At 45.9% G+C, this 26,964-nt stretch overlaps 1 protein-coding gene across 1 annotated transcript in view; it reads left to right on the top strand.

Moving 5' to 3' along the window:
• Positions 1–26,964, top strand: part of LOC140119612 (putative gastrointestinal growth factor xP4) — a 46,538-nt gene that overhangs the window by 9,701 nt on the left and 9,873 nt on the right. Inside the window, exons 2-3 of the mRNA XM_072138834.1 lie at positions 16,640–16,658; positions 16,949–17,092. Coding sequence (XP_071994935.1) covers positions 16,640–16,658; positions 16,949–17,092 — 163 coding nt within the window. The remainder of the gene's footprint in view (positions 1–16,639; positions 16,659–16,948; positions 17,093–26,964) is intronic.

Genomic DNA, 26,964 nt, shown 5'->3' with positions numbered 1-26,964 from the left:
TCATTAGCATCTGCTGTGTGACTAGGCAGTTGCCTATTGGGAGGGGCTGGAAAGGAGCAGCTCCCCCCACCCTTGGGGAACATGTGACCTTTTCAAATATATGAATAACTCCCAACACTTGGGATTGGCTGTAGAGGAGCAGGGGGCGTCGCTAAGCCAAGTGATGGGTGTTTTCATATATTTGCAATGGTCACATGGAGGAGCTGTTCCCCAAGGGTCTGGGGGAACTGTTCCTTTCCAGCTCCTCCCAAAAGGCACCTGCGTAGTCACACAGCAGATGCTAATGAAAGGTACAATATAACAGATCTTTTACACAGCAATTAGAGATATCATACAGAAATATTGGCCATACTATTACAGGACCCAATCCTAATAAAAGAATTGCCATCGTTACCCAAAATCACATATCGCAAAGCTAGATCGATAAAAAACATTCTAGCACCAAGCAAGATCCAAACATGCAGAAAAGAAAGTGCAGCAAACAAAGCAGAAAAAACACAACAAATGTGTTTTTAAATCCGCCAGTACAGGGGAAACATTCAACTGTAAATACCACATAACGTGTGATTCTGTATTTGTGGTTGATTTGATAACCTGCAGTTGTGGCTTGTCATATGTGGGACGGACGTCCCAGTCTCTCCGTATGAGAGTAAATGGCCATCGGTTTAAAACAAAAACAGGGTTTCTCAAACAGAGTCTTTCAAGACACCTCACTATATCACATAAAAAATTTTTCATGATATCAAAATTATGGGCATTGAACAGATCCCAGAAAATGCAACAAACAGACAGGAACAACTAAATAAACGTGAATCCTTCTGGATCTATAAACTCAAGTGCCTTCAACCAGACGGCTTGAACGAAATAATAGAATTTGTTTGACAGTGAGAAGATCCCTTATACATACCATACAACCGGGCCGTCCTCGGTCCCTCATCATAACACCCACTGTATTTAAAGTCCCGAAACGACTCAGCGAGAACTGCGTGAAATCATGTGAGCTAAATAACACATGACAGTTGCCTAGCTACCGTAAACAAACCTCCGAGCCCACCAACACATGCTATTCAACAGAAACGAGACCGCAACAAGAGTATATGTAAAGTTTCACCCCTATAACTGAATACAATTCTACAGGATTTAAGTGTTTTAACATGTAATTTTAGGAAGCAATTAGAGATGAGCGAACATACTCGTCCGAGCTTGATGCTGGTTGGAGCATTAGCGTACTCGAAACTGCTCGTTGCTCGGACGAATACTTCGCCCACTCGAGAAAATGGCATCTCCCGCCGTTTAGGTTATTGGCGGCCAGAAACAGAGCCAATCACAAGCCAGGAGACTCTGCACTCCACCCAGCATGACGTGGTACCCTTACACGTCGATAGCAGTGGTTGGCTGGCCAGATCAGAGCCGCAGAGCTACACTCCCTAGGTTCATGTCTCAAGTTACTGGGACTCGTGGTAGAGCACTGTTGAGGCCAGAACAGTGCGAACAGGTGATGTCGTGGATTGCTGACAATGCTTCGAGCAATTTGTCCACCAGTCAGTCTTCCACGCAGTCCACCCATGTCACCGAAATCGGCACTCCTCCAGCTCCTGCACCTCAGCCTCCTCCCCCCCAGTCTGCCCCCTCCCAGGAAAATTTGCCATTTGAACTGGCATACTCTGAGGAACTGTTTTCTGGACCCTTCCCACAGTCACAAACCACTTGTCCGGTTGCTGCTGAGCAATTTTCCGATGCCCAGGTTTTCCACCAGTCGCAGTCTGTGGGTGATGATGACCTTCTTGACGTAGTGGAAGAAGTGTGTAAAGAGGTGTCCGACGATGAGGAGACACGGTTGTCAGACAGTGGGGAAGTTGTTGTCAGGGCAGGAAGTCTGAGGGGGGAGCAGACTGAGGGATCGGAGGATGATGAGGTGACAGACCCAAGCTGGGTTGATAGGCCGGGTGTACACAGTGCTTCTGAGACGGAGGAGAGTCCTCGACCAGAACAGGTTGGAAGAGGCAGTGGTGGGGCCAGACGGAGAGGCAGGGCCAGAGCAGGTGCATCAGCGCCAAATGTGTCAACTAGTGAAGCTCCCGTGGCGAGGGCTCCTGCGACGAGGGCTAGATTTTCAGAAGTCTGGAGGTTCTTTAAGGAAACACCGGATGACCGACGGACTGTGGTGTGCAACATTTGCCAAACCAGGATCAGCAGGGGTTCCACCACTAATAGCTTAACTACCACCAGTATGCGCAGGCATATGAATGCTAAACACCCCACTCAGTGGCAACAAGCTCGTTCACCTCCGGCCGTGCACACCACTGCTCCTTCCCCTGTGTCAGCTGATAGTCAGCCCCCTGCCCAGGACCCTGCCACAAAAACCCCATCGTCGCCTCCACGATCCTCCACAGCATCCACCAACGTTCAGCTCTCCATACCCCAGACGCTGGAGCGGAAACGCAAATATAGTGCAACCCACCCGCACGCCCAAGCCCTTAATGTCCACATCTCCAGATTGATTAGCCTGGAGATGCTGCCCTATAGGCTAGTAGAGACCGAGGCCTTTCGCAACCTCATGGCGGCGGCCGCCCCTCGGTATTCGGTCCCCAGCCGCCACTACTTTTTCGATGTGCCGTCCCAGCCCTGCACCAGCATGTGTCAGACAACATCATCCGTGCCCTGACCAACGCCGTTTCTGACAAGGTCCACCTGACCACGGACACGTGGACGAGTGCTGCCGGGCAGGGCCACTATATATCGCTGACGGCACATTGGGTTAACTTGGTGGAGGCTGGGACCGAGTCTGACCCTGCGGCTGGTCATATACTGCCGACGCCGAGGATTGCGGGGCCTACCTCGGTCCAGGTGTTTCAGGCCTTCTATGCCTCCTCCTCCTCCCACCCCTCCTCCACCTCCTCCTCCGAACTACCATCCGTGGGCATGGCGCCATCAGTCGGTAGCTCTAGGCACAGCAGCAGTACCGTCGCAAAGCGACAGCAGGCGGTGCTCAAACTGCTGAGCCTAGGCGATAAAAGGCACACCGCCCAAGAACTATTACAGGGCATCACGGCGCAGACTGATCTGTGGCTGGCACCGCTGAACCTGAAGCCAGGCATGGTTGTGTGTGACAACGGCCGTAACCTGGTGGCGGCTCTGCAACTCGGCAGACTGACACATGTGCCATGCCTGGCCCATGTGTTAAATCTCATAGTTCAGCGTTTCCTCAAGACATACCCCAATCTGTCTGATTTGCTCACAAAGGTGCGCCGCATCTGTGCGCATTTCAGGAAGTCCAGCACAGATGCTGCCACTCTCAGGGCAGCGCAGCGCCGCCTCCAACTGCCCGCTCACCGACTGTTGTGCGACGTGCCCACGAGGTGGAATTCAACACTGACCATGTTATCCAGAGTTTACCAGCAGCGCCGAGCCATTGTAGACTGCCAGATGTCAACTTCCACCAGAACTGGTAGTCAGGTCAGTCAGCTTCCTCAAGTCTACAATGAGGAGTGGACGTGGATGTCTGATATCTGTCAGGTGCTGAGTAACTTTGAGGAGTCAACACAGATGGTCAGTGGCGATGCCGCCATCATCAGCCTCACCATCCCGCTGCTTGGCCTGTTGAAAAACTCTCTGATCAGCATGAAGTCGGAAGCTTTGCGCTCGTCACAAGAGACGGGGGAAGAAGATTCCCTTGTTGATAGCCAAAGCACCCTTAGGTCTGTTTCTCAGCGCATATCGGAGGAGGTGGAGGTGGAGGAGGATGAGGAGGAAGAGGAGGAGAATGTTGGCGAGACACAAGAGGGGACCATTGTTGAGTCCTTCACTGTTCAGCGTGTATGGGCAGAAGAAGAGGAGTTGGAGGAGTTGGAGGAGGAGGAAATGGACAGTCAGGCCAGTGAGGGGAGTGAATTCTTGCGCGTTGGTACTCTGGCGCATATGGCAGATTTCATGCTAGGCTGCCTATCCCGTGACCCTCGCGTTCAAAGAATTTATTCCAGCACCGATTACTGGGTATTCACTCTCCTGGACCCACGGTACAAGCAAAATCTTCCCACTCTCATCCCTGGAGAGGAAAGGAGTGTGAGAAGGCATGAATACCAGCAGGCCCTGGTTCACAAGCTGAAACAGTATTTCCCTTCTGACAGCGCTAGCGGCAGAGTGCGTAGTTCTGCGGGACAAGTAGCGAGGGAGAGTAGGCGAGCAGGCAGCTTGTCCAGCACTGGCACGGGTACGCTTTACAAGGCCTTTGCCAGTTTTATGTCACCCCAGCAAGACACTGTCACCTGTCCCCAGTCTCGGCAGAGTAGGGCTGATCTTTACAGAAAGATGGTGAGGGAGTACGTAGCTGACCATACCATCGTCCTAAATGATCACACAGCTCCCTACAACTACTGGGTTTCAAAGCTGGACATGTGGCACGAACTGGCGCTGTACGCCTTGGAGGTTCTTGCCTGCCCTGCCGCTAGCGTCTTGTCCGAGCGGGTTTTCAGTGCAGCTGGTGGCATCATCACCGATAAGCGTACACGCCTGTCGACTGACAGCGCTGACAGGCTGACGCTTATTAAGATGAATAAAGCCTGGATTTCTCATAATTTCCAATCTCCACCAGGTGAAGGAAGCTCAACCTGAATAATTTATCCACTCCTCCTCCTCCTCATTTTCCTCCTTCTTCTCCTCTTTGTACACTAAAGCAGAGGAAACTGGCTATTTTTTGACAGGGCCCACTGGCTCTAGCTATAGTACTTTATGCATTTAATTTTTCTGGAGGGCCACCGACCCGGTCCTCTGTTTTAAACAATTTTTGGGAGTGCCACATACAGGCACTCAATCTATTCAATTTTTCTGGAGGGCCACCTACCTGCTCCTCTGGTTTGAAAACTTTTTTGGACTGCCACATACAGGCACTCAATCTATTTCATTTTTCTGGAGGGCCACCTACCTGCTCCTCTGGTTTGAAAACTTTTTTGGACTGCCACATACAGGCACTCAATCTATTCCATTTTTCTGGAGGGCCACCTACCTGCTCCTCTGGTTTGAAAACTTTTTTGGAATGCCACATACAGGCACTCAATCTATTCCATTTTTCTGGAGGGCCACCTACCTGCTCCTCTGGTTTGAAAACTTTTTTGGACTGCCACATACAGGCACTCAATCTATTCCATTTTTCTGGAGGGCCACCTACCTGCTCCTCTGGTTTGAAAACTTTTTTGGACTGCCACATACAGGCACTCAATCTATTCCATTTTTCTGGAGGGCCACCTACCTGCTCCTCTGGTTTGAAAACTTTTTGGGACTGCCACATACAGGCACTCAATCTATTCCATTTTTCTGGAGGGCCACCTACCTGCTCCTCTGGTTTGAAAACTTTTTTGGACTGCCACATACAGGCACTCAATCTATTCCATTTTTCTGGAGGGCCACCTACCTGCTCCTCTGGTTTGAAAACTTTTTTGGACTGCCACATACAGGCACTCAATCTATTTAATTTTTCTGGAGGGCCACCTACCTGCTCCTCTGGTTTGAAAACTTTTTTGGACTGCCACATACAGGCACTATCCAAATTAAATTGTCTCCATAGCAGCCTCCACACGTTGTCTCCATTGCTACCTCCAAAAGTCGTCCATATAGCTGCCTCCATACATCGTCCCTTTATCAAACGAGGTGTGTCAGGCAGAAATTTGGGTTGTTTTCATGGATTCCACATCAAAGTTGTTAACTTTGTCGCCACCCTGCTGTGTAATCCACAAAATATACTGGCAAACTTTTATCATTTACCGATATTATTTCAGCGCTTCTTGCGCATCTGTTTACATTCCCCTCACCCGCCATATCCCAAACTTATAAGAACGCTACTACACTTGATTTTATACAAAAGGTTCTTAGAAGTGCTGTTTGGGGAGTAGCCTAGAGACACGGGCTTGGATTGGCGAAAGCTCGCCTGGCAGCGGAGCGCCAGCTCCATGCCAAGATCCAACTAACATAGTTTTAACTGCAGCACCTTTAATCTTCTACTAGTTCACTGCCTCCATACATGGTCCCCTTATCAAACGAGCTGTGTCAGGCAGAATTTTGGGTTGTTTTCATGGCTTCCATGTTAACTTTGTCGCCACCCTGCTGTGTAATCCACAAAATATACTGGCAAACTTTTACCCTGTACCGATATTATTTGAGCGCTTCTTGCTCACCTCCTTTGGTTCCTCTCTGCCACCCATTGGTTTGAAGCCTGAGTCCATTTAGGGTATGTCGCCATGACACTCTCTAGCCTGCCGCTGCTGCCTCTGCATGCCGTCCCCTATAGTGTCAGGGTCAATTATTGGATGTTTTAGATGCTATCTAGCTTCATTCTGTCACTCTGTCATGGCCATGCTGTTGCCCATAATTTTGGCATAATGGTGCGATTATGCAGCCTCAGAGGCATCCATGCATGCTGCCCCTGCTGTTTCCTGTCCATTTCCGTGGTGTTTCCATCCTTTTCTGAGGTTCCCAGGTGTTTGGCCAAGCTTCCCTGTGCAGAGCCTTGGTCCCCTTGAAAAATGCTCGAGTCTCCCATTGACTTCAATGGGGCTCGTTATTCGAGACGAGCACTCGAGCATCGGGAAAAGTTCGTCTCGAATAACGAGTACCCGAGCATTTTAGTGCTCGCTCATCTCTAGAAGCAATGTTTTTATGTAATTTTATGTATAGAAACTCCCCCAGTTTTTTTCCTTTATTGTCTTTTTTGTGATGTCACTTCCGCTGTACGTCATCAGACGTCAGCCGACATTTATTGTATATATTTATGTGTGAATACATGCATAAAAGTATATGTATTTTACACCTGAGGAAGGCTCCGGACCGGGGCCGAAACGTGTAGTGATCCAATAAAATTGTAAAAGTTTACCTCGAGTTTTGCAAGTGGCTTTTGGATGTCGCAGCGCGGCTACTGACGGGATCCTCCATTCCACGTGCATTGTAATGGTGTTTGTGGTGAAATGTAGAGTATCAGAGGAGAGTGGAGAGTGATGGAACAGAGTGGAATGTGTTAAGATTGTAGATCCAGCACGTTTACTTACTTGTCCGACGAAGCTCCCCGAGAGTGCATTGTCCAACGATCAAGCACTTTACCGCGATTCATGTAGATTGTGCTCCTGATATCCTGCATGTGTCGCTTCCCCGCTCAGGTCCCCCGGGGTTCACCTTCTTCTTCCTGGTGCATGTAAGTGCATTGTATGGGACACAAATTGAATGTTAAATTCTGCGCACAGTCCAAATCAGTCGGATCGTCCAATGGCCCGGCCCCCGATTTGTGTCGCACAAAAGCCAGCGCCGCTGCGCGTGCGAACCCTTAGTAAATAAGCCCCATTATATAATAGTGCCACATGCTCTTGGTTAATTCGGTCAGTTTTCAGGATGTGACACACTACCATTTTTTCTTGGTACTTTGCTTCATGTTGTTGTGATACAATTGTGGCGCCGCACAAACTCCGACTAAGCACCATCACGCCCCTTCCGGTGCACAGTTTTATAAAGTGTCGGACAAAATGCAACTGCAATGCAAAAGTGGCGCAAACACCTCATAAATACATGTGCAACTTCCAAAGACACTTTTTTGTGCAAACTTAAACAAAAAACTGGCCCGGCACCTTAATATATCTGGGCCAGTGTCTACGTATAAACATGATACTTACCTTGGATGCCTAGGGTGCTCTTCAGCTTGGAGATTAGCGGGTATTTGCCCTGGTTACAGAAACTACCAGTGGTCGATTGAATAAATCATGGCCGCAGCAAAGTAGTTCTTCATCTGCCATTCACTAGTGTAGGAACCCACTAAAATGAGGTCACCATGAAGATGTTAGTGGCTCATGGAATGTGATCGAAAGAACCCCGAAAGATTCAGTTTTGTTCATGTAGCCTCGCCGCGATAGATCATTGTATAATGCGTGGATGTGAGGTTCTGGTTTTCCCCTTTTTTACATTTTTCATTTTTGTACTTACCTTTATTTGGAAACTCCTCTGATTGTCGTATCCCACCCAGTAACTCCCCTCGTAGGCATAGGGGGCATTTTCCACAGAAGACCAGGTATCAGCTGCTCCATTCTGTAGGAAGGTACAAATCTACAGAAACAAAGAAATTGTATCTGGGATTGTAGCAAATTCTTTAATAGGTCACATAGATGTCTGCTCCGGGGGAAGTCTTGTTATTGCTCTTCTTAGTCTACAAATCATTAAAGGGAACCTGTCACCAGGTTTTACCCCATTAGACTAACAACCCCTCAGGTAGGGAAAGAAATGTCCTTTCTAGAAATTTCTCCGGTCGCATGCGTGCCGACAATGACATGCCATTATGGGGATGAGAGTTATCTCCTTACACAGCAGAATTATTGAGTGAAATGTCATCATGGTTTGTAAGGAGATAAGTCCTTGGAAGCTTTAGTCCCTGCTCCCTGTGTTTGGGCTTCCTGATTGTCTTCATGGGAGATTCTCTTGATGTTCTTGTTCTATGTTATAATCCTTTAATTACACGGGTGACAGGTTCCCTTTACAATCTTGTTGGAATGTAATAATTTTGCATTAACATTGAAGAACAATTTGGAAACTCTACAAGCAAAGGTCTAGGGGTGAAAACTCAGTAAATCAGTTAAGGATAAAAGGGATGGAGACAGGACAGATACATGTGACGAGGACACGGAGACCTGTACATGGGGACACACAATACAGCGGAGCCTCCGAGTCCTATATCTAAGGGACTGACACCTCATCTGCAGGAGGTAATACTGGTCGTGAGGGAGGGGCTAATACTGGTCATAAAGGAGGGGCTAATACTGGTCATAAGGGAGGGGCTAATACTGGTCATAAAGGAGGGGCTAATACTGGTCATAAGGGAGGGGCTAATACTGGTCATAAAGGAGGGGCTAATACTGGTCATAAGGGAGAGGCTAATACTGGTCATAAGGGAGGGGCTAATACTGGTCATAAGGGAGGGGATAATACTGGTCATAAGGGAGGGGCAGGAGGAAAATTAAGAATAGAAGTGGTTTAACCCCAAGAGAAACCTTGGCAGAAATCAGTACCAGGCATCAGCACCGGAGGAGGAATGGGGGGCACTAGTATCTGAGATCCCAGTGCCAAATACATGGGAAAAGTTACTAAATTGTACACATATTTTTGGGTCCGTCCCTGGTGGTAGCAGTTATGTCTATCGGTGTTTCCAGACACAGGGAGATAATTCCAGCAGATATTAGTCGGATGTGTCTCATCTCTAGGAAAGTACAAGGCGACCTGCACACAGAGGTCTGTCCGTGCCACGTCACATCAGCCTTCGCAGGCGTCTTCTTCATCCTCCTCTTCTGAGCTTCAGTCACAAGCTTCATATATATCACTGCCAATAAAGCCAACAGAGCGCAGATATAAGGAGATCCCAACACTGCAAGAGAGAAGAGCAATGGGAGGTTTCACCGTCTGCTGGGTGGTCTCCATCCTCATCCTGGGGGCAGAAGCCTACTACTTACCTCCCAGCTGTAAGTGTCACCTATACATAAAAGGCAGAAAAATTTAACCAATAAGAAGAAAGGGTTCGGTTAGATGTTATGTGCAGAGATTGATTGGTGTCATAATTTCAGTGTAAATTGTGGGGTATCTGCCACAAAATCCATCTGATGCCTGGGGGGTCGTGCAGTGTGACCCCATGTTATAAATGTGTAGCCTGAGAGTAATGGAAATGTGTATAATGTGATGTATAAGAAGGTCCTGTCTCTCCTGTGACACAGATAGATGTGCGCTGCAGCCCTATTACAGAAAGGCTTGTGGACACAATGGAATCACAGCAGACGAGTGCGTGAAGAGGGGCTGCTGCTTCGATAACTGGAGACCTGACAGCATCTGGTGTTATATTCCATGGACACCCCAAGGTGACGTATTATTCATCTCATATCTATCTGTAGTGGAAAGCTGGAGCTTATGTTATACTAAGTGCAGCCTGGGGGGTTACAAGGCATCGAGGTCATAGGGCGGACTCTCACATGGTATAAAGTGATAATAGGGCACATCAGACTTGAGTCGATGTGACCACAATGAAGCTGTACCTTCTCCCAGGGACACGACTATTCTTCTAATATATATATATACACTCACCGGCCACTTTATTAGGTACACCATGCTAGTAACGGGTTGGACCCCCTTTTGCCTTCAGAACTGCCTCAATTCTTCGTGGCATAGATACAACAAGGTGCTGGAAGCTCCTCAGAGATTTTGGTCCATATTGACATGATGGCATCACACAGTTGCCGCAGATTTGTCGGCTGCACATCCATGATGCGAATCTCCCGTTCCACCACATCCCAAAGATGCTCTATTGGATTGAGATCTGGTGACTGTGGAGGCCATTTGTGTCCAGTGACCTCATTGTCATGTTCAAGAAACCAGTCTGAGATGATTCCAGCTTTATGACATGGCGCATTATCCTGCTGAAAGTAGCCATCAGATGTTACAGGGTACATTGTGCTCATAAAGGGATGGACATGGTCAGCAACAATACTCAGGTAGGCTGTGGCGTTGTACCAAGGGGCCCAAAGACACCATGACACCACCACCACCAGCCTGACCCGCTGATACAAGGCAGGATGGATCCATGCTTTCCTGTTGTTGACACCAAATTCTGACCCTACCATCCGAATGTCGCAGCAGAAATCGAGACTCATCAGACCAGGCAACGTTTTTCCAATCTTCTACTGTCCAATTTCGATGAGCTTGTGCAAATTGTAGCCTCAGTTTCCTGTTCTTAGCTGAAAGGAGTGGCACCCGGTGTGGTCTTCTGCTGCTGTAGCCCATCTGCCTCAAAGTTGGACGTACTGTGCGTTCAGAGATGCTCTTCTGCCTACCTTGGTTGTAACGGGTGGCGATTTGAGTCACTGTTGCCTTTCTATCAGCTCGAACCAGTCTGCCCATTCTCCTCTGACCTCTGGCATCAACAAGGCATTTCCGCCCACAGAACTGCCGCTCACTGGATGTTTTTTCTTTTTCGGACCATTCTCTGTAAACCCTAGAGATGGTTGTGCGTGAAAATCCCAGTAGATCAGCAGTTTCTGAAATACTCAGACCAGCCCTTCTGGCACCAACAACCATGCCACGTTCAAAGGCCACAAATCACCTTTCTTCCCCATACTGATGCTCGGGAGAACTGCAGGAGATTGTCTTGACCATGTCTACATGCCTAAATGCACTGAGTTGCCGCCATGTGATTGGCTGATTAGAAATTAAGTGTTAACGAGCAGTTGGACAAGTGTACCTAATAAAGTGGCCGGTGAGTGTATATGGTAGTCTACAGTAGGTAGCCTCAAATATAATTCAGCCAAATGCAAAGCCAGAGTAGACTGCGGTTATCCAGGAACCCAGGACCTGCAGAGACAGAGGATGCAGCTTCAACAGGCTGTTACACCGTACAGAAGCACATCTCACCCTGCCCCTGCTCCCTCAGCACATCCTGCCTCCAACTATACCTGGATCTATGAGTAAGTGTCTCTGATGGATTTTAATTGTAGAGATCTATTATTGGATAAGCATTGATTTCAAGATTGCAGCCTCACATTGTACTACAACCCCCAGCAGGCTCCTTGTCACATGATATCCATTCCTTCCTACAGTCATCATCCGATGCAAAGAATATGCACCGAGAGTGGACTGTGGGTTCCCCGGCATCACAAAAGATCAATGCAACTAGAAGGGCTGCTGCTACGACTCTAGTGATCCCAAAGCGCTTCGGTGTTTCTACCCGGACATTATGGTAATTTCTATATGATATTCTGATGATGGAATTGCCCTTTAATAGATTGGGAGGGGCAGTGCTGCCAGGGTAGTAATGGCGCTTTCAGTATATCACTATAGTCTTGTACTGCTATACTGGATATACAGCTGGTACGAGAAATAGAGGATGGCGGGAGTGATACAGACGGTCCCCTACTTAAGAACACCCGACTTACAGACGACCCCTAGTTACATACGGACCTCTGGATGTTGGTAATTTACTGTACTTTAGCCTTAGGCTACAATAATCAGCTATAACAGTTATCACAGGCGTCTGTAATTAAGTTTTAGTGTTAATCCTGGTTCTTATGAGAATCCAACATTTTTAAAATCCAATTGTCAAATGGACCAAAAATTCATTTTGCTGGGGCTTCAATCGACTTACATACAAATTGGATATAATAGAAGATTGAAGTAGTAGAGGATGATTGGAGTGGATATATATATATAGAAGATGGAAGTAGAAGTGGATTATGGGAGTGGATATATAGAAGATTGCAGTGAAGCTGCTGGGAATGACTATTTCTTACCTGATTTTAACACATCTTTCTCTCTTTTTACCAGTGATTGTCATTGAAAACAAAGATTTTGCGCCGTCACTGCTGACCAAAATACTGACTTCGGACACCACCTGTATCAGCAGTGCAGTGTGCACATCTCACATAAACAATCTCTCATAAACATCTGCAGCGTTGTCTTGTCTTCTTAAAAAATGTTTTCTTCCTTTATGAAATAAAAGGTATCAGCAGGTGAGACCATCCAGACTGCAGCCAGTGTTATGTACTGGAGAGATGTGTCATCAGAGCTTTGTGTATGTAGCTTGTAGTAATAGCAGAGCTGTGATACATGGAATAATAGTCCAGTATTATACTGGGGCGTGTCCTCACACTGCTGTGCTCTGCTCTCTAAGCAATGAGCTGCTTACTACTTCTTCATGGTCTCTAGGGTGTTATAATGTATACAATATACTGGCAGACTTCACCATGGCTATATATTGAGAATATACCTTTCTGTTATTATAGGCTCCAATCTGTCAGTGCAACTGGTTGACACCTTGATGATAACACAGTAGGGGGCGCCCTTCAGGGCAAATATGCCATCTCCTATGTTCCACAGGTGTTTAGCTGCCATGATTGGTTTTATATCCAAAGGACACTTGTCTATGAAAATTTTGGGCAGCACAGTGGCTCAGTGGTTAGCACTATAGCCTTGCAGTGCTGGGGTCCTGGGTTCAAATCCCATCTAGTTCAACATCTACAGTTTTTGAATGTTCTCTCCGTGTTTGTGTGGGTTTCCTCTGGGTCCTCCGGTTTCCTCCCACACTCCAAAACATACTGGTAGGAAGATTAGATTGTGAGCCCTATTAGGGACAGGGACTGATGTGACAAGCTCTGTGTGCGTTATATAAGTAAAGTATTATTATGAAAATGTTGAGGAATTGGTTGGAATAAATCCTAACATCTAATGGTTACTTATGTTTGCCAACTCTATTACATGCCTGTGGGATCATTTCCCCGATATACAGCAGACCACAAGGACATTTTTAGTCAAATAAATGACATTTGTAGATTCACACATAAAACAGCCATTTACCTTAAAAGAAACCTACCATGTGATGTGATACAGTATGAAGCAAACATACCTTAAGAATGCTGTAGCTACACTGATGCAGGACCATATCTTGGCTACTCCCTGAGCTGATAAAACAGATATAATATTATGATAATGAAGCTCCGCCCCTTCTATGGCTGCTTCAGCGCTTGTCCTAGCACGTGAGTTTTTCTCTGCAGGAGATGATGATGCAATCACTTTTCTCCCTGCCAGACAGAATAATCAATTGCTGCACCGTCCCCCCCAGCTGCTGTGTATGAGTGATCCAGCTCCAGTTGATTAGTTATCCTTGACTAACCTCCATTTGCAATTCCAAGCTCTGTGTAATGTGTCAGCCAGCCTGTCCCAGCTTTCCCAAGGTCCTGCATGTTATAATTGTTTGTTCAGCAAAACCACTCAGCTCAAGGATTAAACAAGATATGTACCTGCATCAGTGTAGCTACAGCATTCTCAAGGTATGTTTGCTTCATAATGCATAAAAGCAAATAGTAAGTTTCCTTTAAAGGAAAGGTTTCAGGAGCCTAATAAAACCAGCAAGGTGTAATGGAAATGGCCAGATATATAATGGAGCTCCTGGACACCGCCCCCAGCAGCTGATGGACCGGCCATCCAGCACTTAAGTTAACGTGTTGCTGGACAGGACTAAGCTGCAGAGGAACTGGCTATAGTTAAATAGTTCAAGTACAGCAGCAAACTTAGCCACAGTTCACAAACAAAACGCACAAATGGAAATCAATGCCTTATAAGCCGCTTTCTGTAGACAGAAGATGATGCTGGGACAGATGATACAGTGTACAGGGTTAAAGATAAGGTGTCAGGTATTTTAAGTCCCCTAAACGTCACTTCCAAAGATTTCTCTGTATATGTTTTCAGAGATAGCCCAATGTAACAGCTCTCTTCTGTTTGGATGGGTAAGTAAGGGATATAGAGAGGAGCGGTGAAAGCTATTGTGCAGTCCCTACACAGCAGATAGATGAGGCAGAAGCTAAAGCTTAACTCCTTACACGCCTAGATATTATTTCACTTGATAGATCTGCTCAGCATGTAACTTGATTGAGTCATTGGATGAATTAAAAACTAACCTTTCACCAGGTGTGCAATTTTTAGCTGGTGACAGGTTCCAATCGCCTATTCTATGCAGATGTGAAAAATGTCTTTGTCAGCATTCGGACACAGCATTTGTCACCACCCCCCTCCTCTGCTTTTTGGCTGCACATGGCAGGAAGTGGGGGGGGGGGGGGGAGGGAGCTGGAATACACTGGAGCAGAGGAGAATGACACAGGCACATGCAGCATGCAGCCCCCCCCCTCTTCTGGGAATTAAACTTATATGAACTACTGAAATAATTCTGGATCCTGTCACCAGCTAAAAATTACATTGCTGCTGACAGATTGATTTTAAGTCTCAAGAAACTTTGTCAGCTTCTCCTTATTTATTGGCTGTTTATGTGAGTTGGGAGGGAAAGCAGAATTATATACACTGCCAAGTGCAAATATATATATATATACATATAAAAAAATTGACTATTTTGACAGATACTGATGATATATGAGATTAACTATTCACTAAGCTGAAGTTACACTTTAAGTTTTAAAGATGAAAATTGTCTTCAGTTACTTTAAATTGAGGTGAAAGAGCAAGAATGTAAATTCTTGTAGTCATAGATGATACCAAGCTTGGAACATACCTCAACTTCCAAAATAATTTTATAAATGTTAAAAATAGTAATAATTATATATTTGATTAAAGAATAAACAGTTTTTCCTTCCTTCCACTCATCTCTGTAATCCTGCAGGCAAATAAGGAGAAATCGCTAAAGTTGCCTATGCCTTAACTACTTACAGACCGAGATAATATTTAAAAAGTTATCTGTTAACAGAGCGGAATCATCTAATGAAATATCATCCCGGTATGTAAGAAGTTAAATCCCTAGAAGCTTTATAGTCCCTGCTCTCCGTGTATGAGCTTCATCATTGCCTTCATGGGAGATTCTCTTGATTTTCATGTTCTTTGTATTAACTCTTACACAAGTGACAGGTTCCCTTTAAGATGTCGTTGGCATTTAATAACTCCGCACAAATATTGAAGAACAATCTGGAAACTCAACAAGCAAAGATCAGAAACTCTGTAAATCAGTTAAGGATAAAAGGGATGGAGACAGGACAGATACATGTGACGAGGACACGGAGACCTGTACATGGGGACACACAATACATAGGGACTGACGCCTCATCTACAGGAGCTAATACTGGTCATAAGGGAAGGGCTAGTACTGGTTATAAGGGCGGGGCTAATACTGGTCATAATTGAGGGGGTAATACTGGTCATAAGGGAGGGGCTAATACTGGTCATAAGGGAGGGGCTAATACTGGTCATAAGGGAGGGGCTAATACTGGTCATAAGGAAGGGGCTAATACTGGTCATAAGGGAGGGGCTAATACTGGTCATAAGGAAGGGGCTAATACTGGTCATAAGGGAGGGGCTTATACTGGTCATAAGGGAGGGGCTATTACTGGTCATAAGGGAGGGGGGCTTTTTTAACCCAAAAAAGGAGAAACCGTTGTCAATAATTGTATCCCCCTGGGAAATATAACAGCGTCACATCAGCACCAGGCACATTTTTACCTCTAAGGCTACATTCACACTGCCGTTGCCCGCCCGTACCATACCGTAGCGGGCAACGGCAGTGCATGGGAGAGGAGGAGGAGGTGAGCGCAGCTCACCCCGCCCCTCTCCATAGAGATACATTGCGCACGTGTGCTGCACCGTACCGCTCCCGTAGGGCGTCGTGTGCCCATTGCCGTCTATATTGGCTGTATATACGTCCCCCATACGGTAGTGTGAATGTAGCCTCAGTAAGAGCAGGAATGGGGGCACTAGTATCAGAGACCCCAATGCCAAATTCATGGGAAAAGTTACTAAATTGTACACATATTTTTGGGTCCGTCCCTGGTGGTAGCAGTTATGTCTATCGGTGTCTCCAGACACAGGGAGATAATTCCAGCAGATATTAGTCGGATGTGTCTCATCTCTAGGAAAGTACAAGGCGACCTGTACACAGAGGTCTGTCCGTGCCACGTCACATCAGCCTTCGCAGGCGTCTTCTTCATCCTCCTCTTCTGAGCTTCAGTCACAAGCTTCATATATATCACTGCCAATAAAGCCAACAGAGCGCAGATATAAGGAGATCCCAACACTGCAGGAGGGAAGAGCAATGGGACGTCTCACCGTCTGCTGGGTGGTCTCCATCCTCATCCTGGGGGCAGACGCCTACTTACCTGTCGAATGTAAGTGTCACATATACATAGAAGGCACAAAACATTAACCAATAAGGAGGAAGGGGTCAGTTAGATGTTATGTGCAGAGATTGATTGGTGACACAAATTGTGTAATACTTTATCTACCCTGTGGGGGCGCTGCTAGAAAGTTTAATACCTTCTACAAAAATGTCATATCTATACATGATATACTGATGCCCGGGGGGTCGTGCAGTGTGACCCCATGTTATATATGTGTGGCCTGAGAGTAATGTGTATAATGTGATGTATAAGAAGGTCCTGTCTCTCCTCTGATACAGATATGTGCGATGTGCAGCCTGATATCAGAAATGAATGTGGATACAAAGGAATAACGAGAGACGAGTGCATGAAGAAGAAGAACTGCTGCTACGATAACTCGATACCGGACAGCATCTGGTGTTACTCTCCATGGACACCTAAAGGTGACGTATAATCTCATATCTATGTGTAGTGATATCCGGGAAAAGCTGGAGCTTATGTTATACTCAGGATGGATAGAAGGAGAATAGAGGGAGAGAAGGGGCTGAGAAACAAGTGGAGCCTAGAGGTCACAAGGTATCGAGGTCATGGGGCGGACTCTCACCTTGTAAAATGGTGGATCTTCATATAGGTGATATGCGCGGGCTCCTCGGCTTCCCAGGGGCCCACAACCGCCCATACATGGGCCCTATATGGACATCCCTGCGGTTTCATGTTAAAAACCCCCATTATACTTACCTCCAACTTCTTCTCCCAGCCACTTTTTTTTTTTTTTTTTACAAGGAGCTCTTATGTGGAAATTTCTGTAAAGGGGGAGGGGGGGAGCCCTGCTGTAGACATTTCATTTATGGGGGGCTGTTTCTGCTGTGGCCATTTCAATAAAAGGGGGCTCTGCTGTGAGCATTTCTGTAAAGGGGGGCTCTGCTGTAGACATTTCTGTACAGGGGGCTCTGCTGTAGATATTTCTGTACAGGGGGCTCTGCTGTAGACATTTCTGTACAGGGGGGCTCTGCTGTAGACATTTCTGTACAGGGGGGCTCTGCTGTAGACATTTCTGTAAAGGGGGGCTCTGCTGTAGACATTTCTGTACAGGGGGGCTCTGCTGTAGACATTTCTGTACAGGGGGGCTCTGCTGTAGACATTTCTGTACAGGGGGCTCTGCTGTAGACATTTCTGTAAAGGGGGGCTCTGCTGTAGACATTTCTGTACAGGGGGGCTCTGCTGTAGACATTTCTGTACAGGGGGGCTCTGCTGTAGACATTTCTGTAAAGGGGGGCTCTGATGTAGACATTTCTGTACAGGGGGGCTCTGCTGTAGACATTTCTGTACAGGGGGGCTCTGCTGTAGACATTTCTGTAAAGGGGGGCTCTGCTGTAGACATTTCTGTACAGGGGGGCTCTGCTGTAGACATTTCTGTACAGGGGGCTCTGCTGTAGACATTTCTGTACAGGGGGGCTCTGCTATAGACATTTCTGTAAATGAGGCTCTGCTGTAGACATTTCTGTACAGGGGGGCTCTGCTGTAGACATTTCTGTAAAGGGGGGCTCTGCGGTAGACATTTCTGTACAGGGGGGCTCTGCTGTAGACATTTCTGTAAAGGGGGGCTCTGCTGTAGACATTTCTGTTAAGGGGGCTCTGCTGTAGACATTTCTGTACAGGGGGGCTCTGCTATAGACATTTCTGTACAGGGGGGCTCTGCTGTAGACATTTCTGTACAGGGGGGCTCTGCTGTAGACATTTCTGTAAATGGGGCTCTGCTGTAGACATTTCTGTAAAGGGGGGCTCTGCTGTAGACATTTCTGTACAGGGGGGCTCTGCTGTAGACATTTCTGTAAAGGGGGGCTCTGCTGTAGACATTTCTGTAAAGGGGGCTCTGCTGTAGACATTTCTGTAAAGGGGGCTCTGCTGTAGACATTTCTGTACAGGGGGGCTCTGCTGTAGACGTTTCTGTAAAGGGGGCCTCTGCTGTAGACATTTCTGTTAAGGGGGGCTCTGCTGTAGACATTTCTGTTAAGGGGGCTCTTCTGTAGTCATTTCTGTAAAGGGGGCCTCTGCTATAGACGTTCCTGTAAAGGGGGGCTCTGCTGTAGACATTTCTGTTAAGGGGGCTCTGCTGTAGACATTTCTGTAAAGGGGGGCTCTGCTGTAGACATTTCTGTTAAGGGGGCTCTTCTGTAGTCATTTCTGTAAAGGGGGCCTCTGTTATAGACGTTCCTGTAAAGGGGGGCTCTGCTGTAGACATTTCTGTTAAGGGGGCTCTGCTGTAGACATTTCTGTAAAGGGGGGCTCTGCTGTAGACATTTCTGTACAGGGGGGCTCTGCTATAGACATTTCTGTAAATGGGGCTTAGATGTAGACATTTCTGTAAAGGGGGCTCTGCTGTAGACATTTCTGTAAAGGGGGCTCTGCTGTAGACATTTCTGTACAGGGGGGCTCTGCTGTAGACATTTCTGTACAAGGGGGCTCTGCTATAGACATTTCTGTACAGGGGGGCTCTGCTATAGACATTTCTGTAAAGGGGGCTCTGCTGTAGACATTTCTGTAAAGGGGGCTCTGCTGTAGACGTTTCTGTAAAGGGGGCCTCTGCTGTAGACATTTCTGTTAAGGGGGGCTCTGCTGTAGACATTTCTGTACAGGGGGGCTCTGCTGTAGACATTTCTGTAAAGGGGGCCTCTGCTATAGACTTTCCTGTAAAGGGGGGCTCTTCTGTAGACATTTCTGTAAAGGGGGCCTCTGCTATAGACGTTCCTGTAAAGGGGGGCTCTGCTGTAGACATTTCTGTTAAGGGGGCTCTGCTGTAGACATTTCTGTACAGGGGGTTCTGCTATAGACATTTCTGTACAGGGGGGCTCTGCTATAGACATTTCTGTAAATGGGGCTCTGCTGTAGACATTTCTGTAAAGGGGGGCTCTGCTGTAGACATTTCTGTACAGGGAGGCTCTGCTGTAGACATTTCTGTAAAGGGGGGCTCTGCTGTAGACATTTCTGTAAAGGGGGCTCTGCTGTAGACATTTCTGTAAAGGGGGCTCTGCTGTAGACGTTTCTGTAAAGGGGGCTCTGCTGTAGACATTTCTGTTAAGGGGGCTCTGCTGTAGACATTTCTGTACAGGGGGGCTCTTCTGTAGACATTTCTGTAAAGGGGGCCTCTGCTATAGACGTTCCTGTAAAGGGGGGCTCTGCTGTAGACATTTCTGTAAAGGGGGGCTGTCAGGATCCGAACCCAGAACCTCTTGTATCCCAGGCAGTAGCTCTTCCCACTGAGCTACTGGCCTTCTGGACAGCTCCAGTTCTGAATCAGTTCCACAGTTTTGTTCCTTGATCCATGCCTTGATTACCTAATTGACCAGAGCCTTGAACTGCCTATTTAGTGAAGCCTTGACACTCCCTCTTTGCCAGATTATTGTGCATCCAGCCATAGTCCAGCAACTCTCCTGAGCCTCCTGCAACTGCTATGTTTATCTGTGTACCAAACCTGGACTGCTATTGACTACGCTTCTGCCTTATCCTTTAAACTGCTCTGCTTATCTGTGTACCAAACCTGGACTGCTATTGACTACGCTTCTGCCTTATCCTTCAATCTGCTCTGCTTATCTGTGTACCGAACCTGGACTGCTTGTCCACGCTTGCTTCAGCTACGAGATTCTGCCGTATTGTCGGCCACTGGACTCCCACCTGCTTCCAGACCTTGGCGATTCCACATACAGGTGAGCAATCGTATTAATATCCTTACAGAATAATCTGGCCAAAATATGGAGTCCGCTGTCAATACTTTGAGGCAACAGGTTTCTGAACTGCAGGACTTTGGTGCCACCTATCAAGAAAAATTTTCTCAGTTACAAACTGTGGTACATAGCCAACAAAGAGAGATTATTGAATTAAAACGACAAGTGTTGGAGGTGCGCAACTCAGCTGGAGACCCTCGTATGCCATTGCCATCAAAGTTTGGTGGTGATCGTCATCATTTCCGAGGTTTTCTTAATCAGTGCAACATATATTTTGAAATGCAACCTACCCCATTTACTACTGAGAAGAAAAAAGTGCTGTTTATTATCAATCTGCTGACAGATGAAGCTCTTGCATGGGCCTCTCCATATGTAGAAAAGGAAAGTGATATTTTAAGCAATTTTGATGACTTTATTACTGCTATGAGTCAAGTTTTTGATGACCCCAATCGATGTTTCACAGCTGAAGCCAAACTGCATAATTTGAAGCAGGGAAAACGTTCGGTTGCTGAGTATACGGCAGAATTTCGTCGCTGGGTAGCTGATACTACATGGAATCCAGCAGCCCAGAAAAGTCAGTTTCGGCGAGGGCTTGCTGAACAAGTGAAAGATGAACTTGCCAGAGTGGAAAATCCAGTAGATTTGGAGAAATTTATTCAGCTGTGTATCAATATTGATCAGAGACTTACTGACAGAAGAAGGGAAAAATTGTGGGCATTGGAGAATAGACCTGCCTATTCCTTCAGTCAAACTACCCAGCGAAATACAGAATCAATACCTGAACCAATGCAAATTGATGTTATTCGAAAACCACTTTCTATGGCGGAAAAGGAGAGACGATTTTCAGAAAATCTTTGCCTTTATTGTGGAGGATCAGGGCATTATGCATTGAAATGTCCAAACAAATTCAACAGAACGATTGCTGTCACTGACATCCAAGAACAAATCAAGTCAGAAATCTCTAATCAATCAGACTCAGGAATAAATTCTATTTCTCCTTTAGCACTGAATGAGGACAAAATATTAATACCACAGTCTCATTTTATTGTGCCAATTCATATCTGTACGGAAACTCAAGAGATTTCTTGTTCTGCTTTGATAGACTCTGGGGCTGGTGGAAACTTTATGGACGTAACCTTTGCTCAAGATAATAATATTTCACTGTTAACAAAGTCAGCACCTGTAGACATGGAAACGGTTGATGGATCACCACTGTCGTCTGGACCTGTTACTCATGAGACTGTGCAACTTCAAGTTTTCTTCAAACCTGATCATCATGAAAGTATTCAATTTTCACTAATTGCTTCTCCAAAGTTTCCAGTGATTTTGGGTATCCCTTGGCTTTCTATTCATAATCCAACCATAGATTGGAAAACACACACTATACAGTTCCACTCAGAATTTTGTCAACTAAATTGTTTGCCTAAACCTAATTATTCATTGCCTGAAAACTCCTCAATATCTGAACTTTCCACTAAAGATTTGCTACCCCCATCATATAAAGAATTTCAAGATGTTTGTGATAAGAAAAATGCAGATAAGCTACCTCCACATCGTCCATACGACTGCCCAATAGAACTGTTACCTGGTGCTAAAATACCTTTTGGTCGTATCTACTCCCTTTCTGAACCAGAACTGAAGGCATTAAAGGAATACCTGGATGAAAATTTGGAAAAAGGATTTATTCGGCCATCCACGTCTCCAGCTGGGGCACCATTGTTCTTTGTGGAGAAGAAAGATTCCACCTTAAGACCCTGCATTGATTATAGGGAACTTAACAATGTCACAGTTAAAAACCGATATCCTCTGCCTTTAATCCCAGAATTACTTGAAAGGCTTCGTGCAGCTAAAATATTTACCAAGCTCGATCTAAGAGGGGCATATAACCTTGTTCGAATCCGTCCAGGAGATGAATGGAAAACTGCTTTCAGGACACGTTATGGACACTTCGAATATCTTGTAATGTCCTTTGGACTTTGTAATGCCCCAGCCACCTTCCAACACTTTATCAACGATGTTTTTAGAGACCTACTTGATCAATTTGTTATTGCTTACTTGGATGATATCTTAATATTCTCTGAAAATCTGGAGCAACATCGTAAACATGTCCGCGCTGTACTTCAACGACTTCGAGAACACTGCTTATATATCAAACTTGAGAAATGTGAATTTGAGCAGACGACCATTCAATTTCTGGGGTACATCATCTCACCAGAAGGTCTGAGTATGGATCCTGGCAAAGTCAAGGCTGTTGTTGATTGGCCAATTCCAAGGAATGAAAAAGAAGTTCAGAGATTCATTGGTTTTGCTAACTTTTACAGAAAATTCATCAGAAATTTTTCCAAGATCATTGCACCAATTACTGAACTCACAAAGAAAACAGTCCCCTTTTCTTGGACTCAAAAGGCCGATGATGCTTTCACACAATTAAAGACTCTCTTTATATCGGCACCAATATTAATTCACCCAAATCCAGACTTACCATTTACTGTTGAAGTTGATGCGTCTGATTCAGCAGTAGGAGCTATCCTGTCTCAGAGATCTGGAGATAAGATGTTGCTTCACCCCTGTGCTTATTTTTCTCGTCAAATGTCTTCAGCAGAAAGAAATTATGACATTGGAAATAAAGAACTTCTAGCAATCAAATGTGCATTTTCTGAGTGGAGACATCTATTGGAGGGATCTCCTAATCCTGTAACTGTATTTACTGATCATAGAAATCTGGAGTTTATCCGTGGGTCCAAAAGACTGTCCTCAAGACAAGCTAGATGGAGTTTATTCTTTTCTAGATTTAACTTCATTATTACTTACAGACCTGGATCAAAAAATGGTAAAGCTGATGCTTTATCCAGGATGTTCGCAGAGCCCACACAAGGAGATAAATGTGAAAGCACCATCTTACCTGAGAAGAACTTTGTTGGGGTTACACATTCTAAGGAGTTCCTGAATTTACTTAAGGATGGATATGCAAATGACGCAGTGCTTAGTCACCCTCCAAGGAATATTAACCTCTGCTTCACAAATGGATTCTGGAGAAAAGACCACCAGTTATACATACCAGAGAGTGCACGACTTGCTGTTTTAAGATTAGTTCATGATTCTAAGCTGGCTGGACATTTAGGCATCAAGAAAACTCGGGAACTTCTATCTCGTTCCTTTTGGTGGCCAACCTTTAGGAAAGATGTCAGGAAGTATGTTTCATCATGTTTAATTTGTGCTCAAAATAAAACTCCCCGTTCTTCTCCGTTAGGGTTGCTGCAACCACTTCCTGTACCCTCTCGTCCCTGGGGATCAATCTCTATGGATTTTGTGGTTGATCTACCTCCTTCCAAGGGAATGACCACCATCCTTGTTGTTGTCGACCGTCTTACAAAGATGGCCCATTTCATACCAGCTAAGGGAATACCTACTGCGGAACAAACTGCTGATCTTATGATTCGGGAAATATTCAGACTGCATGGAATCCCTGACAATGTGGTTTCTGATCGAGGTGTGCAATTTACCTCTAAATTTTGGAAAAGTTTTTGCTCTGCTCTAGGCATAGGAGTAAACTTGTCCTCTGCCTTTCATCCTCAATCAAATGGACAAACGGAAAGAACCAATCAAAGTCTTGAGCAATACCTTCGTTGCTTCATAACGTATCTTCAGGATGACTGGACTGATTATCTACCCACAGCTGAATTTGCATACAACAATTCTGAGCACAGTTCAACATTACAAAGTCCTTTTTATGCCAATACAGGGCTTCATCCAGTCTTCATTCCAGATTTACCAATTTCAACCACACTTCCAGCTGTAACCGAACGTCTAACTCTATTGCAGAAGGTTCAAGAAAAGATTGTTGAGAACTTGCATGATGCACAAAAACAATTTAAACAGGCTGCTGACAAACATCGAAAAACTACCCCTATTTTTCATGTGGGGGATAAAGTGTGGCTCTCTACAAAAAATTTAAAGCTGCAAGTTCCTTCTCCAAAACTTGGCCAGAAATATATTGGGCCATTTCAAATATCCGCTCAAATTAATGACGTCACCTTTCGATTAAAACTACCTGAATCTATGAAGGTCCATCCTGTCTTCCATTGTTCACTCTTTAAAGTTTATAATGAAAATACCTTTCCAGGTCGCGTTTTGCCTCCTCCACCATCAGTAACTGTGCAGGGTGAAGAAGAATATGTTGTTGAAAAGATCTTGGACTCGAGAATTCATCGAAATAAGCTTCAGTACCTAATCAAGTGGAAGGGATATGGCCCTGAGGAAAATTCTTGGGAACCAGTGGAAAATGTTCATGCTCCTAGACTTGCCAGAGAATTTCATCAAAGACACCCTGACAAACCAGACCCTAGGATGCCCAGAGGTCATCCTGGAAGAAGGGGAGTACTGTCAGGATCCGAACCCAGAACCTCTTGTATCCCAGGCAGTAGCTCTTCCCACTGAGCTACTGGCCTTCTGGACAGCTCCAGTTCTGAATCAGTTCCACAGTTTTGTTCCTTGATCCATGCCTTGATTACCTAATTGACCAGAGCCTTGAACTGCCTATTTAGTGAAGCCTTGACACTCCCTCTTTGCCAGATTATTGTGCATCCAGCCATAGTCCAGCAACTCTCCTGAGCCTCCTGCAACTGCTATGTTTATCTGTGTACCAAACCTGGACTGCTATTGACTACGCTTCTGCCTTATCCTTTAAACTGCTCTGCTTATCTGTGTACCAAACCTGGACTGCTATTGACTACGCTTCTGCCTTATCCTTCAATCTGCTCTGCTTATCTGTGTACCGAACCTGGACTGCTTGTCCACGCTTGCTTCAGCTACGAGATTCTGCCGTATTGTCGGCCACTGGACTCCCACCTGCTTCCAGACCTTGGCGATTCCACATACAGGTGAGCAATCGTATTAATATCCTTACAGGGGCTCTGCTGTAGACATTTCTGTAAAGGGGGCTCTGCTGTAGACATTTCTGTAAAGGGGGCTCTGCTGTAGACATTTCTGTAAAGGGGGCTCTGCTGTAGACATTTCTGTACAGGGGGGCTCTGCTGTAGACGTTTCTGTAAAGGGGGCCTCTGCTATAGACGTTCCTGTAAAGGGGGGCTCTGCTGTAGACATTTCTGTTAAGGGGGCTCTGCTGTAGACATTTCTGTAAAGGGGGGCTCTGCTGTAGACATTTCTGTACAGGGCGGCTCTGCTGTAGACATTTCTGTACAAGGGGGCTCTGCTATAGACATTTCTGTACAGGGGGGCTCTGCTATAGACATTTCTGTAAATGGGGCTTAGATGTAGACATTTCTGTAAAGGGGGCTCTGCTGTAGACATTTCTGTAAAGGGGGCTCTGCTGTAGACATTTCTGTAAAGGGGGGCTCTGCTGTAGACATTTCTGTAAAGGGGGCTCTGCTGTAGACATTTCTGTAAAGGGGGCTCTGCTGTAGACGTTTCTGTAAATGGGGCTCTGCTGTAGACATTTCTGTTAAGGGGGCTCTGCTGTAGACGTTTCTGTAAATGGGGCTCTGCTGTAGACATTTCTGTAAAGGGGGCCTCTGCTATAGACGTTCCTGTAAAGGGGGGCTCTGCTGTAGACATTTCTGTAAAGGGGGGCTCTGCTGTAGACATTTCTGTAAAGGGGGCTCTGCTGTAGACATTTCTGTAAAGGGGGCTCTGCTGTAGACGTTTCTGTACAGGGGGGCTCTGCTATAGACATTTCTGTACAGGGGGGCTCTGCTGTAGACATTTCTGTACAGGGGGGCTCTGCTGTAGACATTTCTGTACAGGGGGGCTCTGCTGTAGACATTTCTGTACAGGGGGGCTCTGCTGTAGACATTTCTGTACAGGGGGGCTCTGCTGTAGACATTTCTGTACAGGGGGGCTCTGCTGTAGACATTTCTGTACAGGGGGCTCTGCTGTAGACATTTCTGTAGGGGGGCTCTGCTGTAGACATTTCTGTACAGGGGGGTTCTGCTGTAGAAATATCTGTACAGGGGGGCTCTGCAGTGGACATTTCTGTAAAGGGGGGCCCTGCTGTAGAAATTTCGGTAAAGGGGGCTCTGCTATAGACATTTCTGTACAGGGGGGCTCTGCTGTAGACATTTCTGTACAGGGGGGCTCTGCTATAGACATTTCTGTAAAGGGGGGCTCTGCTGCAGACATTTCATTAAAGTGGGTCCAGTATGGCCTTCGGTGGTGTCGTTGGGCGGAGGAGATTAGTCCTCAGGGCTCAAGGTTGGTTTGGATGCTGGGGGGCCCTAGTCGTGTCAACCGCCCAAAGCCCAAATCCGACACGGACCTTGTATATAGTGATAATGCGGCGCAGTCAATGTAGCCATGATGGAGCGATATGTTGTTCTAGGGACACAATTATTCCAAGATTTTCTATTGATCTCATCCTTGTCGCTCGTGGTCATGTGCACCTCTAAAAGTAGTTTAAATATTATACAGGGTGATAAAAATGGTTGTGCGAATATCTAGCAAAATACACGTCGGATTGAAAAACTAAACTAATATCTAATAAATAAAGCTGAGTGTATGTCTCTATGTATGTATAGATGTATGTATCTATGTGTGTATCTATGTATATATGTATGTGTGTATCTATGTGTGTATGT

This window comes from Engystomops pustulosus, chromosome 2, assembly GCF_040894005.1.
Source record: "Engystomops pustulosus chromosome 2, aEngPut4.maternal, whole genome shotgun sequence".
NCBI lineage: Eukaryota > Metazoa > Chordata > Amphibia > Anura > Leptodactylidae > Engystomops > Engystomops pustulosus.
This window is presented reverse-complemented; position numbering and strand designations above follow the sequence as displayed.